Genomic DNA, 17,243 nt, shown 5'->3' with positions numbered 1-17,243 from the left:
TTGATCGGATGAGCGGAGAGAGGAGAGGTGGGAAATTCCGAGCTGATGGGAAGGTTCCGGGTTCCTTGTTAACTAAAGAACTGTCAGGCTCTCCCTTCTCTGGCTTGGATGATGGTGGGACAAACTATGTCCTGTTAATTATTACCGCCCACAGGTCATAGAATATTAAAATGATCTGTGTAGCATACTGTAGCCGCCTGACTAACCTTGTGGATGAGCGAACGGCTGTGATCACACACCATAAAATTGCCACTTTAAGCTGATCTTAAATGTACTTTCAGGCACATTCTTATCCCGAGTGACCCACGCAATTGTGTACTAAAAGGGGAGGCAAAGAGCTGAGACGAAACAAATTTATCAGTGTCACAACGGGTAGGAGGCGAGGCATTAACCGACAACACAACACTAAGTGCCGTAGTAGTTTGCAAGAAGGAGTTTGGGGAAGCAGTGCTTTAAGTTGCAAATGTATTTTGCGGGTATGGTTGTAATAGTGTAGCGTAGTTTAATAATCTGTGACTTCATTGGGCCTTTCTTGAATCAAATGCTGTCATTACAAACCTCTGTAGTAGCATTATGCAGAGCTAAGGGAGTGGGTGGTCCTCACTGCAGCGTTTTGAACCATGTACAGGGATTGCACTCCCAGAGGTCCCTGAAGCAGATCTTACATTAATGGGGTCTTTCTTTTTTTTTTATCGTCCTCCTTCCTCCTCCCAATCTTTGTCTTTCTACATCTTTCTCTCTCTCTTCCTCCCTTTGCTCCATATCTTTTTCGCTCTTCTCCCTTCCTCTCCCTCTCCTTCTCCCTCTCCTCCAGATGTACATCCAGACGACCACGCTGACCATCTCGGTGAGCCTGAGCGCCTCCGTGTCCCTGGGGATGCTCTACATGCCCAAGGTGTACGTGGTGCTGTTCCACCCGGAGCAGAACGTGCCCAAACGCAAACGCAGCCTGAAGGCCGTGGTCACGGCCGCCACAATGTCCAACAAGTTCCCCAAAGGAGGCCTGCGGCCCAACGGAGAGGCCAAGTCTGAGCTGTGCGAGAGCCTGGAGACACAAGGTCAGTTTGGGGGTGGGGACGACAGAGACAAAGAGGGGACAGAGACTGGAGGCAAAGAGGGGATGGGGTATGAAGCAAGGACATGTGACAGGATGCAGACAGACGGTTGTTGCAGGTCTGGATGCTGTACCGAAGTCACTTCCCAGATTTCCACTTTCCTTCCGTCCTTCCATTCTCAAAGTCATTGTTGAGTTTTACGGTAATACCTACTATTATGTATACAAAATGGATGCTGTGGTTATTTTTCCCTTCAACAGGGCAAAATAATGCCATTTTTTGTCTTCAAGGGAATTGCAAGCCATTAAAATGACCTGATACTTTGAAATGTACCGCAGAAAGCAGGCTGTAAAGAACTGAATATCGATGAAGGAAAATCGGTCGGATTTCAGGCGGCCATTACGTGGAGCTGGCTGACTCACTCTGTGGCCTCTAGCTCTGTTCACTCTGTGGAGTGCCTGCAGCTTAAACACATTTTCTGTCACACTGCTCATTCCTATGGGAAAACATGCTATTCAGAACATTTACATCCATCTGCAGATATGTTGTACCATCTGCCATCTTGTAGAACCCAAGCCCTGCAGAAACTTATCACTCATTCTTACACATGCAGACACATCCACAACGAGACGGGAGCCTTTCTTTGCCCAGGACTTGATTAAAAAGAGTAACTATCCAGATTACCACAGAACATTAGCTAATGCATTACCACTTCAAACAAAGCTGTAAACTTTCAAATATCTTGTTCACTCACTCTGTAATTTTGGTTTCATATTTTAGAAGAGATTTGACTTACCAGCCGAAAGCATGCGGTGAACAAGCTTTTGTGGTCGATAGAACCAGCAGCTCCATTTGAAATTTACCGTAGGAGCTGTCTAATCCCCAGACTAATCAAACACTTACTCTCTTGTAATCCTCCCATATATTTTAGTTCTTCTTCACTACAATTAGAGCCAAATGAAACACCAAAGGCCCTCAGCATTCTCTGTCAATGGTGTGCTCAGGCAGATGCCTCTTTCACTGTACAATATATAATCAGTGGCATTGAAGGCATCCTTCTGGGTTATTTACAGTGTGAGGTGTAATTACCTTTGAAACAGCCGGACGTAATCTGGAGTTAGTTTTTTCAGTGCCTATAAAGTGTTCTCGCCTGCTGCTCTGGGAAACTGGCTATTTAGTGATAAAGTGATAAGTAATACTGTACAAATTTGGAGTCAGCAGAAGTTGTTTGTTATTTGAGTGGGTGTAGGTCCACAAGTGCCAACCGGTCTCTTCATTGAAACAGTGAACAAAGATGGACCCCCCCAGAGGTCAAATTTGGTGTTTGAGTACTGGATTGTGAACCAGGTTTATAACCAGCTCTCTCTTGGAAAATAGATTTTTTTATCTCAGTGAGACTAACCTGGTAAAAGAAAGGTTAAATAAAGAAAAAAAATGAAAAAATAAGGTTGCCGTTTCAAATCTCAGGTAGGCTAATGAGCGTCTTGAGCTTACCTAGCTGGAATTATTTAAATTTTTGCTTTTGCTGAATAAAACGATAGTAAGTGTGGATGTGGGTGTCTGCTAGATAAATAAATGTGTGTAATGTAATTTGAATTGTGCAAAACCGGCCCACTTCAGCTGGGAGCGCGATTGACTGTAACAACCAGCGACCATCTCGCTGAGCACTAAAGTAAACTCTTCCCCCCCGCTCGAGAGGGTTGGCTGATCCACTGGGCCCTGGAAAGGGAAAGTGGACAAATGGGAAGTGACTGCATCCTGTGTAGAGTGGCGGGCGGAGCCCTCTGTGACTAACCGCCACCTTCTGTGCTTGTGGCAGACTGCGGAGAGGGCGGGGAACACGGTGAGGGACTGTAGAGGCTCCCTCCCACAGGTAACGCACAGAAACAGCTTTTCCACTCCCCACTCCCCGAGCACTTCACTCCCTGGAGCCGGTTCAGGCTGGCCTGCGCTCTGTGCCCACCTCGCGGGCAGCCAGGGAGGAAGCACGTAGGCTTGCTCTGCCACTGGTGCACGGGCACGTTGCCATGACTCCCAGCCACCTGTCCGCCTATGGCCACACCTGTTTCACCTGCGGTGGATCCCGCAACATGGAACCGTGGGTGCTGACATCAATCAATTTCCTGATAACCACCCCCCCCCCCACTCCCCCGCACTATAATTTGTTTCCCGTGTTGACACACTGAGGGATTCTCCATAATAGGGCATGCAACAACAAAAGGGGTGGGGGGGAGACAGATGGAACTGCCAGCTCCAATTCTTTCTGGACCATCTATTTTTTATCTGCAGCTTGCAGCGCATAAATATTTAAATAAGGTTCATTTATCACTGCCGCTTGGGGAGGGGAGGGAAGGGGCGGGGAGCACCCACCCCAATCCACCTCAACCCCAACCCTGCCCCCCCCATTCCTCCTGAGCTGTCAGCAGCATCAAACTCAGATTTATCCACATTGACTCGCCCAATCGGCCTACACGGGTCCGGACGAGATTGGCTGAGTTTTCACGCCGATGACACAGCAGGGCAGGCGAGCTGATGTTGGTTTTCCTACATGTGCATGCCTGCCTGCCTCCCTCCTCCCCCTGGCTCACACCTCATACAGCTCTCCCCTGGGGCTTGAGTGAGCCATGCACTGAATAGGCAGTCACATCCACCAGACGTCCATGCACTGAATAAGCAGTCACATCCACCAAACGTCCATTCACTGAATAGGCAGTCACATCCACCAAACGTCCATGCACTGAATAGGCAGTCACATCCACCAGACGTCCATGCACTGAATAAGCAGTCACATCCACCAAACGTCCATGCACTGAATAGGCAGTCACATCTACCAAACGTCCATACACTGAATAGGCAGTCACATCCACCAGACGTCCATGCACTGAATAAGCAGTCACATCCACCAAACGTCCATTCACTGAATAGGCAGTCACATCCACCAAACGTCCATGCACTGAATAGGCAGTCACATCCACCAGACGTCCATGCACTGAATAAGCAGTCACATCCACCAAACGTCCATGCACTGAATAGGCAGTCACATCTACCAAACGTCCATACACTGAATAGGCAGTCACATCCACCAGACGTCCATGCACTGAATAGGCAGTCACATCCACCAAACGTCCACGCACTGAATACGCAGTCACATCCACTCCGCCCCCCTCTCTAGCGTCATGTTGCCAATGCTGCAGCACGGGTGTATCCCCGTCCGGCCAATTACCACCACCACCCCCCCCCCCCATTAAATCAAAAAGCCCCCAGTTTATACTGCCATAAATGTTCCCATGTTTCACATTAAGCCACCGTGCACCATGATACATGTTAATAATATTTAAGTCGCATATTTCCTTCCAAATGCAATTTAAGTTGCATGCATGTTGACAGAAAATTATCTTTTGCTATTAAAAGCTGAAATATGCATTTTTCCGATCAACATGGTTATGCTATAAACCGGCAGCTACAATGTCCAAGAGTTGTCTGCGGCTTGTGAAAACAATAATTTTACATGTACATAAAACTTTAAATTATGTACAGTGTAGTTACTTAAGTTTGGATGTTACTTGAGCATGCTATCCAACACCCCTGAGAAACCTGGAGTGAAAACAGCCTTGTGTTCACATAGCAAAGCTACTGGATGTGTCAGTCATTCTGCCAGTGAAGGTCATTTCTTTTCTTTTTTTAAAATGGTGTCACTTGACAAATGCATCAGACTTAAAACCAAGGTAAATACCAGCTTTAAAAGGATACAAACATGTTATGGCAAGATTAATTAATGACTAGTCCCATAGCTATGATAATTACAGGTGCATCACATTTGTAATAATGTCCTATTCATTCAAATATTTGTTTTTGCGTTCTTTTCAGTCATTTCTAGATGTTAGCAAATAATAACAATATTTGAAACTGAAATGCATCCAATACTATTTAAGATCAACTTAAGATCAAACTTATTTAAATAGCACATTGTACAATGAATTGTGTATGTTCACCGCATACCCCAGACTAAACTGCCACAAAACCAAGACAAAGGCAACATTGCCAAGAAACAAAGTTAACTGGAATCTTAGTTTCAATTTGTGAGCATCTTTCCATAAATCAAATATAATTAAATGTTAACAGCATGCTACCAAGGAAATAAATACACAGTATGCATTGTTTCATCGCTGGAATAATTTTATGTCTGGAAAGCTTATTATATAAAACTATATCTATACATGACATGACACATATGCAGCACTGTTTAGGACGATTTGGGCATTCTGGAGGTTTACCATTTTGGAGTTTTATCAAAACTAAAAAATGATTTTGATTCTTTTAAATGTAATTTTTATTTCTCATCATGTATCAGACTAGTATTCATTCATTATACAGTAAAAGTTTCAGATTTTAAATGGTTGGCATTTATATAGCGCCTTTATCCAAAACGCTGTTCAATTGATGCTTCTCATTCACCCATTCATACAGACACTCACACACCAACAGCAATTGGCTGCCATGCAAGGCACCGACCAGCTCGTCAGGAGCATTTAGGGGTTAGGTGTCTTTGCTCAGAGACACTTCGACACAGCCCGGGCGGGGGGATCGAACCGGCAACCCTCCGACTGCCAGACGACTGCTCTTACTGCCTGAGCCATGTTGCCCCAGATTTTGCTTTAGTATACGCTAATCTACAATTAATCTTTGAGGTCTGAGCCTGCATTGCTTTGAAATCTTCTGAGGAGGATGAACTATGTATATTTTCTGTATATTTTCCCTAGAATTTCAGGTTGGCACAGATATTTATTCCTGGAGTGAACACAGCCCTGTGTGGGCTTAGCAGAGATACTGTATGTGTCACACAGTCATTCTGTTGGCTTGTTTACACAAACAATGAAGGTTCATATTTTTATCGTTTTGGGGCAGTGGTGCTGGACTATGTGTTATGGCACCTTAACCTTTCCACAATCTCACATCCCTTGGAAATGAGGAGGAACATACACTCAGCGAAGCACTTTATTATTTTTGTATTTTTTACTTATTACGTTTTCTGCTGCTGTAGCCTATCCACTTGGAGGATTTGACACCTTGTGTGGTCAGAGATGCTCTTCTGCATACCACTGTTTTAATGTGGTTATTTGTGTTACTGTCACCTTCAACCAGTCTGGCCTTTCTCCTCTGCCCATTCTCTGCAAACATATGTTTGGCTGATTAAATATTTGCATTAACAAACTGGTATACTGGTCTACCTAATGAAGTGGTCACTGAGTGTATATAAAGTAATTTAGGAAATTAAAACATAGTAAATTTAAAATATCAGAAAGCTGTAAATGCCCACATAGCCAAGGTGTCTATCGTACAGCACGTTACATAGCTCCAATGACAATCTAAATTGTTGCTGCTCTAAAGAGAAAATGAAAAGTCTGACATAGCAGTGTGAAACTACTATATCAGACTTTTCATTGTATTATTTGAAATGTACTGAGAGGTGGATATGTAACTAGCACTAATAGGAAATAATAATTTAGCTTGCTTGTATTGCCAAGCAAAAAAAAAAAATGCTTCAGGATTGACTCTTCGTTTTTTCGGTTTATAAATCCTGATGGATCAGCCCATAAGAATTTACAAAAAGATATTTCTACAATTCCGGTATCTCCAATGCAACGAGGATTGCTGTATACATTTATGTAAACCCTGTGTTCATGAAATATTGAAAACCTTAGTACATAAATTTAGGCCACTTGTTTCTGTCCAACTTCCTAGAATGTGAATTTAAAGACACACAATAAAATGCAGTCCCAAAACATTTACAGAATTATGCCGTTTATACCATTTCATTCTTTACACACAATGGATGCTGTAAACTGGATAAAGTTTCAGCAAATCTTCAGAAAATTCAGGTGTAACTGCTGAATATTAAAATGCTCATCTGCCATTGGCATCTTTGACATAACTGCCCCGCTGAAGAAAGGGCGAGGAGGCCAAGAATAATGTGACTCCTCCATTGGGTTCAGTCCTCGCTGGGAACAGTTCAGCACAGTGGAGTCACTGCTGCATGAGATGCATGGTACACAGAGACCGATTCCTGAGGCTTGCATGCTGATTGGATGATGATTGAGGACACTGGCTATGCACTGTTATGCAGTATGCACAAGCTGACACACATCTCACGACTTAGTTCAGGTCTGAAGAATGAATAAATATGTTTTGATATCTTGTAAACATAGCCTCAAACTTTTGTGCTGAAGAGAGGACTGGGGTAAGAGGTCTTTAGCAAGGTCTTTAGCATGACAGCAAAGTGCTTGGTCATAACCTGGAAACTGAATTGAAGTTGATATATTTATGCTAGAATTTTTAATTATAACTTGTGATACTTGCGAAATACAAGTATGTGACATGAATAAAAAGTTTAGACTAAATAAAAAAATAAATAAAAAAAAACAATATTATAACTATTGGTGGCATGCTAAGGATAAAGTGCATGGTGGTTATGCTGAAGAGAACTTGATATCCGGAGATGTAAAAAATGGTGTGAAAAACACTTATTTTATTGCCAGCTTGGCCCACATTTGTCTCCGCTTTCTATACCTGTCTGAACAACAGTGTTTGCATTTGGATGCAGATGAGACAGTGCAATATATTTTCCTGCAAGACTGATTATTCTTACAATGGGAATGGCATTCTCGAAAAATGCTATTCTTTCCAAGCTATTTATATCAATTACTGTTAGATATAAATATGGATGGATGGGCTGAAAAGGTAGGTAGCGGGGAAATGTTTTCAACATGTTCTTGTCTAACTCTCTCTCTCTCTTTACTTTTGTGTCCATAGTTTCCAAGCAAACCTACATCAGCTACAGCAACCATGCAATCTAGGACAAGACGTAGCCCTCTGATGCCTGGATCTGACCTCACCCCAGACACATATGAATCACACAGACAGAAAAGCAGTGGGAAACAAGGAAAAAGAGGTGGCCAATTTAAAACATTTTAAAAACAGGATCTTTGAGGACCAGGTTTGGCAAACAAATGCCAAGACAAAAAAAAAAAAAACAAGCTGCAGGGAAGATTCTCTGGGGGCCACGTCGAATGTGACACGGTGTTGTCCCAGAGACCGTCAGAGACAACAGGCAGCCTCGTGTCCATGGTAACAGCAGAGCGGATGGATTCCGGACCGAGGTTTTCCTTCTGGAGTTTATATCACGGCTTGCTCTTGCTCTTGCTCTCAAGACCTCTGTTCTGAAGTTTACTTGAGCTTCTCAGTAAGAGCGACAAGTAAAACATTTTTTTTTGTAAAAAAAAAAAAAAAAAAAAAAAAGGCTGTTATCTTCATGTGCCGTGTCGTATTCTTGCCAGTCATGTGAAGAGTTAACTAGAGTTCTTCTCCGTCATTTGAGGTTGTGACCAAGGGCTGAATAAGAGCAGCCAATAAAGCCCGTGTGATCCACAGTTCTCTCCAGTTCAGTCTCCTCTGTTTGTCCTCAGTTATAAAAATGGAGCCATGTCGGGAATTTTAAGACAGATATTTACTCAGACCAAAAAACAAAAAAACAAAACAAAGCTGATCATTGTATTGGTCAATACATACACGGTACACAGAAGCCATTCAGACGATGTTGCATTTTCTCTTTTCTAATTGTTTTTGTGAAGAAGGTGATGTTTAATTTGTTCATGCAAAAATAATAAACATCTGCTTGGATAAGTGTATGACTGCCTGTGTAGTGTCATTCACATACATGCCTACATGCAGATCCAACCACCCTAATTAATCAGTACAAATGTTCCTCCAACTTCTGTTTCCCCCATGAGGGGGGTTAAGGTGACTACAGTATACCATGTGACACTGTCTGAGTGGTATTTTTGTTCAGATATCAAGCATGCTTGTAGGAACATACTGTGTGTACTGTGTTGTCAAAGTCGGAATGCAACTTGTGAGGACTGTGGTAAAATTCTGTTACAGTGGTGTCACCGTTTGGGTCTGTGCTGCGTCTGGGAACCCAAACCTATTGAGGTCTAGTGATTACTGGTTTATTTTATCAAGTTTTCTTTTTGTGTGTGTGTGATTAAATATTTATTTTTTGTACGTAATTAAGTATTAAATCAGTTTTGAACCATAAACAGAAACGGAGACCAAACGGAAGGACTGCACTGTACTCCTTCTGGAAACTTCCTGGTTTTCTGCGTCTGTAATCCAGTATTCCACTACCTATTCCAAATATATTACCAGTTTATATACCACACTCCATAGCTGGTTCACCATGGTTCCACTGTGCCCAGCCCATGACATGGACTAGCTTATTTAGAGGGGGCGTACTGTATGGATTTACCATTGTTTTTAGCATTTCCTTTATTTGCAATGGCAGATACATGTATCTGTGTTCAGGAGTGGGAACAACATTACACAACAATTGAAAAGATCAGAAAGAAGGATACAACTTGGAAGGTTTCAACAGCCAATCATGTCCTGCATGCAAATGTGAAAGACCCACAGTCGTGGCTGTATATTTACGCTTTCTATGGTTAGTCTTTCTTTTGTTTTTGTTCCGTGCAATTAGATAATTATCTTTAGGGCTAGCCCTGGGCCTCCATTCAAATTGGAGGAGCTCACCAGCCTTGTACAGTTAATGACAAGTCAATCGCTGACCTCTTTATGATGATTCTACCAGTGTTTAGATCTCAAGGAGAACCAACCACCATGTGTCACTCATAAACTGCCCTGGCAAAGTGCTGATCTATAAGGTTGGCTTTGCAAAAAAAGCAAGAAAGAAAGAACGAAAGAAAGGAAGGCAGGAAGAAAGAACACTTTAGACGTTTATGTTATGTAAAACGGGGAAAGCCCCGCTGCTTCAATGGTTTTATAAGCTCCAGAAGGAAAACCGAAGAGGTGATTATCAAAATATTTTTTTAAATTACAGCAAAAGACAAACCTACTTCTTTTCTTTCATTCAGCTGTCATTGCTTCGACCGATATCGCCGAGGCTGTGGCAAAATGAGGTGTGGTTTATTTTTCTGTTGATGAAATATTGTGGGGTTGTTTGTGATTGTGTATACCATGAGTTTATGCTTTTTGTCCCTTCTCCTCTACCATCACCTGGTTCTTTTCAACACGTTGTCTGTGTTGCAAAATAGAGTATGTAAGTGCTGACCAAATTAAATGGCAAGTTAATGTATGTTATTTAAAAATGGATTGATCATGTCTGCTTTATGTACTGACCTATTAAAAAAAAAAAAAGAAACAAAAAAGAGAAATACAGTGCCTGGATATTTATGACTTATCTATAGAAAACATATTGAAAAGTGTAGAGCATGTTCATTTTTATACAAAAAAAAAAGATATTTCTAATAAAAAACTGTTTTGCAAATACAATTGTCCGGTGGATTTTTTTTTCATATGGTATCAGCATGCGGTATCGGGCCTTGATTCATTCAACATTCAGTCTCACAAGCACGTATTAACGGGTCAGGGATCATAACGCATTTTTTTGCGAACATTAAAAACATTTATGTGGAATGACAGTAGTGAAGACATACATTATATCCAAGCTGGTGAAGAACTTAAAAGCATTGCTGAAACTAGGACAGCAGTGGGCCTAAAGAAAAAGTCATCCAATTATTTGTTTTATGTACTTCATCTTAGTTAACTGAAATAAATTGGGTATATAAACTAGGTATAGGCAAGAATTGAAAATTAATTTAGAATGCATGTATAGCAAAACTACTTTAAGTAGTTTGCTTTCAGTAATTCAGGCCTTCTTCATTTGTAAATAATACTGATCATTGATCTTTTAAAAAAATCCATTACTTCCCATTCCTACTTTCACTTAAATGTATAATTAAGATAACATGCACTCCAATAGTGTTATTATGACCGTGCAGTGACATGGTAGGTTAGGCGTAATGTAAGGAATGGATTCATTACACATTTCTCACACTGGCTGCAGTCGAGCCTAACACTAGCACTCAGTCAGGCTGAGGCCTTCCATTACACCCTCTTCTCTCATCTCCATGTCCCTGGCAGCAACTCTTAAATAACGTGCACCTCACCATTCTCATATTTCATCCTGTCTGCTCCCGGCAGCAGCCTGCATGGAGACACAGGCTGGAGGCACATATTTTATTAACACTGGGGGCTGGGGGGGGGGGTTGTGTGGGTAATTTGGTTGCCTTCATTCAAGGGGTCTTATTCAGCAGGAGCAGGAGAATGTTTTAGGTTGAGTGTACGTGCATATATCACAGGGGTGGGTGGAGTGCCTTGTGGTCATTAGACTGCTGAACCTTGAGACAATGACAATGGCAGTGGTATAAGTACGAAGCCTGGGGTTGGCCCAATGGCAGGTCCCATGACTCCCCCGCAGGCAAATGAGAAGGTCGAGGCATAGGAGAAACAGCAGGGTGAGGCTGAAACAATGGGGTTGGCTAGCCTGTCATTATCGCCACGCGGTAGCTCTCTTCTGCCACACTTCCCAGCCCAGAAATAGTCCAAGCGGCTGTCTCGCTCTTTCCCAGCCAGTGAGTGATATGTTGTGAAATGGGTTTGGGCTGGAGCAAGAACATATCAGTGCTGAACATGTCCTTGCTGGCTGTGTGTGAAAACACATGCCCAGTGCCCACTGAGGGTCAGGGATTTCCAATCCAGCGCTTGCCCACCACAAAAAATCACCAAGTCCAGAGGAAACGGAGAAATATTGGATTCTTTATTTTTAATTGCAATCCATATCAAGGTTCACAATAAATCTGTGCTGTAAAACAGAGCAAAAAGGAAATGTGCACATAACAAAAAGTAGGCCACCTCTTTCCTGATTAAAACCATTTTCCTCCTGTGAGCAAAAAATATAAATATCTGAGTGAAGATGACCGCTGCAGCAGAGTGCCCATTAGCGCACCGGTAAGACAGTGTACAAGTCTGGGAAGCCTTTAATGTTAATGTCAAACTAGCTCTAAATCTACATCACTCTCAACTGCCAACACTGGGCCCTGCCATTTTGCTGATAACACAAAGGAACTTGATAATTGACACATTGACAATGGAAATGTCTCTGCACTTCCAGCCCAGATGATGATCCTTTTCAAAGGCTGGTTTCCCACCAAGATCCTTTGAATGGGGGAAACGGGCTGTGCAATCATCCCCTAATCTTGGGAAACAGAGCAGTAAGCACTGTCTTCATCATCCCTTCCCAGAGGTGAATGGCCTTTTTATTGTGCATCTCTTCTTAAGGAATATTCTGAAGTTCATAATTCATCGCCAGCGCACCTAATACATAATTCAGCAAGGTCTGGGCAAAGGGTCACTGCCAGGCACCTTCTTCCAAGCTTTAAATCAGCTTTTGTGATGGAAAGTCTGGTCATTAATCATCCAACATTAAAGCAACATTAAATAAAATAAAAAACTGATTATATTAGAGGAATGCAAGTCCCTTGTGCTTTTGGAAATGAAAGTTAACTGCTGTGACACCATAGCTTAACCCCCGCTAATAGGGTCCACTTGTCCTGGTCGCTACATGTTACTCATTACAGAATGAATACCATTAACTTAATTAAGGTTTGGTGCTCGACCTGCCTCAGTCACCAATGTTCAGCTGGCAGAGATAAACCAGGGGAAAGGAAGGGTGAGCTGTGACTAAGTGTCCCCAATTATTGAAGTACATTTTAAACAGTGCTCTTCAGACAGTGGCTCGTTTTGACCGCGTATGCAGATTATGGAATATGAAAATAATTGGCCTGGTCTAGTTTTCCTTCAACCTACTTTTTTGTGTTTGTTTGCCTTTATAAATGTATTTCCTAGTGATAACATGCACAACGTACATAAGGAATAGCAACGTACCCCGGACGTTGAATACATTTGAGTACCATAAACCAACAGAAGCTGACTGCTTGTGAATGCTTTGAATTGCTTCAGTTCATTCTGTGGGTTGGACAGGGGAAGAGGATACACTTTTCTTGCTGGGCACAAATCGAGGACATCAGCGACAGGAACAGAGCTACACCTCACTCACGTAAGCCGTCGCAGGAGTTCAGGAAGCAAAAGCTGGTTTGCACCTCGTTCACGGCGGTTTTGGCTCCCAGGTCACGTGGCAGCCTCCTGGGTAAAGGGTCTTGATGAGCAGAATGGGTTGCCAGCAAGCCACCGAACACGAGTCTGTGCCTGAAAACCTCTGCCCCCTGTTGAAACTGCTGGGCGATGTTCTGGGAATCTGACATTATGCCAGGGGACGTATCCCACTGCTGAGGGCAACCCACTATAACCTTGAAACATGGGCAGACTAACCCTGTGGTCAGGAGCCCAGTGTAATCAGTTCTCCCTCAGGAGGTGTATGCTGAGGAAGAGAGCCAGGGAGGGGAAAGGCCAAAAAAGTGTGAGATGGACACAGAGATATAATATGCGAGGTAAAAATAAGTCAAGAAGAAAAGAAAAAGAGGAATGAGAGAGGGAGAGTGAGAAACAAAGAATTAGGGAGAGAGCAAGAGTGAGCCTGCCTGACAGCTGGCACCAGATGGGTAGAGTACACTGAGGTGCAAATGTCACACGATGATATCATCTGGGTATTCCTTTCCTAAAGAAGACATAGGAGTGGGAATCATACAGGACAGATGATGTACAAATTGAGAGCTGGGATGCATATACAATGTGTGCTACAGGTCAGAAACAATGCTTTCTAAGCAAACCACACTTCTCTGTTTATGTTGGCAGGTGCAGCCTACTCTTAAACAAATGCTTTTAGATCAGAATCCCATGCATGTTGAGAAAGGTGGAGAAGGTTCCAGATCAATCATTGCTCCTCTGATGGACGCTGTCTTAAATGTCCTGCCACAGTTATAGGTATACACCAAGTTATGTTCCCAGTTTTTTTTATTCTCTATACATGTTACGAAGACTAAACTGCCAAGTTGGATTCATTTCACAGTTCTGTCAGCCTGCTTGCATTAAAACAAACAAAAATAGACACATGTTGCCGCACACCCTTCGGCTGTCAGGTTACCCATGCTTTTTATGGCTTAAAAAGACAGCACATCCTCACAGTTTCAAATGGGAATTCTCAACACATAAATCCACAGATGATTGTCAATGAACATACTGCTGTCAGTGCTCAGAAAAACACTTTATTTCCCAGATGCCTTCGCCAAGAGAATGAAGGAAGCTCCTCTTCAAGGGCCATCACTCATCTTTCTGGGTGTCTTCACTATTTCCAATAAGGTGTTATTCAGAAATCTGAGACACGATGCTCCTGCCATAGTTACATATCCTGAATATATTTCTCATGACGTGTCACTACGCCTTCCCCTGTTACATGGTACACATTTCACATTTCTCCAGAAAGACACATACTGAAACAGTTTGGTGTACTGAATTGTGCTAGTGCAGACACCATTTTGAACAAGTAGTCATGCACAAAATGGCACTTGATCTGACTGGCATTTCCCTCCCTCCCTTTTAATGCTTGTTTTAGAATGGAAGAAGTGCTTTACTGAGTGGAATGGAGGCTGGATTAGCTGTGAAATCCATGTGCTTATTTATATGTGATCGGAACCAGACTAACAAATTCCGCTACATTTATCATACGCGTAGACACAGCTTTTTTTACAGATTTCTCAAGTTCCACGCACTATGCAAAAGGTAAAAAGAAAATGGTTTGACATTAAAAGGGAGGCAAAAAAGAAAACAAGGTACTTCCCTTACCTCAGTGAAGCCTGAAAGTTCAGCCCCGCTAACCTCAGATTATGTGTACTATTATTTTGCAGGTAGCTTTTCTTTAATGTACTTTTTATGAGACCTGTATCTGTATCTATGTTACTGAGCAATCAACCACTGAGTTGTAATTCCAAGTAGGAAATATGGATACTTTCTCTGACCTATCTGTAAAACCTATGTACTGTCACGTGAATGCAGCAAGAGAAATGGCTTCCATTAGCAATTTTAGCAGCCGTTCAAGTTAATAAAATCATAATACAATTTTATACTTATATTTGCACTAGTTAACCTCCATGCACTGTTTATGATTAATTGGGGGGCTACTAATAAAGGGAGCTACCATCAATTAGCTGACAAACTGCAACAGATATGTTATTAACCAGAGTCAATAATTTAGGCTAGATATCGGATCACAAATATCTTTATTTATTATTCCCCTGTTGTGTGTCCGTGTTCACTGACAACCAAAAATTTTGATGAATCCCACATTCTTTGTGTAAATGCATTTCTGAAGGATTTACAGTCAATTTTGTTCAGCTCATGTTTGATAAATGAGGCCAATTATCTTTGCTATCATGCTCTGGCTATTCCAGAGAACTTGATGGTGGACAGATATAGGAAAAATGCTATTTTATTCATTAAGTTGTGCAGCCATCCACACCTAGATACAACTACAGGAACCAGCGTCATATTTAAATACATGGGCCCATATTCATTAAGCATCTCAAGGTAGGAGTACTAATCTGTCCTGCTTTGCTTTGCAGTACATAATGGACAAGGTTAGGAAATGAATGATCCTATTTCAGCACAGCTACTCTGGGATTCTTTATGAATACAGGCCCTAGTGTCATTATTTCTTCTACAACTGTTTTTATGTTATACGTTGAAACATAACATCTAATGTTTTGTTACCTGTTAGTTCACAGTGATGTTGAAAGGTGAAGTGCGGTTTAAGAATGAATACAAGTTTTGGAGCACAACATTCTGTAGCCCCTTTCACTGCAAATCAGTGCAGTGTTGCTACTGCGGTAATTGAATGTATAACTCAAGACGCCTTGACAGCAACAATCATTATTCTGCTGTCCTCAGATCATACTTTGTTTGTTTGAGCAATGTCTGCATGCAATCTTCTTTAATTTCACTCTTTAGTGAACACAGAAAACTGCTGCCATTAAATACGAAACCTGTTCTCTCTCAATGCTAGCCACTAGCAGAGCCAAGTCAATATAATTGATCTTTTATTTCATGCAGTCTATGAGATCTGTGATTGTTTTAACTGCCTCTCTTCCATTCAGCTACCGGAGTTGGCACGATGGTCAGATACAGTAATTTAGCAGAAGAACATTTAAAGAATAAAGTTCACTGAGAGTGTTAAACTTACACAGTATGCACGTCTATTATGAAAATAGCATTGGCCTTCCTATCACATGTAACTGTGTTATTTTTCAAAGGGCTGGAACTTGCCATCCAGTGTAATAATTTGGTCACATTGGAAATATCAGAGGAAGTGAGAAATATCACACATTTCACTCGCGTTAAAGGAGCAATCTGATATCCTCTGGGTGAAGCCTGCACAAACCATTTCTCTCTCTCCAATCCTTCTCTGTTTTGTGTTCAGAAATAGTGGACCAGCTGTCCATTAGAGCCAAATTCTGATTGGGTAAAAGTGAGGATATCATATGAGGACAGTGATCTCTCAAACTCTCTGTTTGTCAAATATGTGGACAGTGCTCAGCTTTGGGTGTCCAAAGCTCAGGTTATGGTTCTTGTTGTAGGGCATGGGTGTGCCCTCGATCCAGAATTTAATTCAGCCCATATCATTGTTGACTGTGGCTGCTGGTCCCGTAGGGGAGGTAAATAATTGGAGGTAGCATCACCCAGGGTCACAGTAGGTTCAGTTGGCAGGGATAGTGTATCATCTCCAGCAACCCCTGCTGTTCAATTTGGTGCCAGCAAGGCTTTTGGTTAAGCTGTGCATGAAGTGTCTTTGTCTGACTGGTTTGGTTTTCACTTTTTTTACGTCTGCTCAGTGAAATGTAATGAGATGTAATGATAGACAGTTGGGCATTCCAAATTCAGAGAAAAGGAGGGAAATGCCACAAATAACCTCAGACTTGCAATTTCAGATGTTTTAGACAGAGTTAACCAGAGCATCAGTGCCATCTTTGATTGGTTTCTTTCGGCCCAACCGCACTTCTAGCGACAGCCTTACTCTAGAGATAATCCATGCAATAAAAATCAGCAGGTTCTTTGTCAGCCCAATCGGTGCACAGTAGGCATTTCTCATTACATCAGTCCAATTACACAAGACAGGCGGATAACAAATAACACTCTTCCAAGTGCTCTATACTTATTTTCTCTTTATTAAGTGGATGGCGGCCATTAGATGTAACCAAAGCAGGCTGAATAGGGCAGGTCTGATACATGGCTTTGTCTGTCTTTTTTTTCCTTTTTATGCTTCCGGGTCCAGGACTGTTGTGCTTTATGGTTCATATCAGATCACTGTTTATCTGACATATTCCA

General features: G+C 42.1%; 1 protein-coding gene across 3 annotated transcripts in view; it reads left to right on the top strand.

The window, feature by feature from the left end:
- LOC133138881 (metabotropic glutamate receptor 4-like) overlaps positions 1–10,400 on the top strand; it is a 281,844-nt gene extending 271,444 nt beyond the window's left edge. For 2 of the 3 annotated variants that reach the window (XM_061258002.1, XM_061258003.1), the window contains exons 10-11: positions 815–1,058; positions 7,866–10,400. In XM_061258002.1, the coding sequence (XP_061113986.1) occupies positions 815–1,058; positions 7,866–7,909 (288 nt within the window). In that variant the 3' untranslated portion in view covers positions 7,910–10,400. Of the gene's footprint in view, positions 1–814; positions 1,059–2,874; positions 2,929–7,865 lie in introns of all 3 variants that reach the window. The other variant, XM_061258004.1, reaches the window with a different exon arrangement.
- The last annotated feature ends 6,843 nt before the right edge of the window (positions 10,401–17,243 follow it).

This window comes from Conger conger, chromosome 10, assembly GCF_963514075.1.
Source record: "Conger conger chromosome 10, fConCon1.1, whole genome shotgun sequence".
Taxonomy (NCBI): Eukaryota; Metazoa; Chordata; class Actinopteri; order Anguilliformes; family Congridae; genus Conger; species Conger conger.
This window is presented reverse-complemented; position numbering and strand designations above follow the sequence as displayed.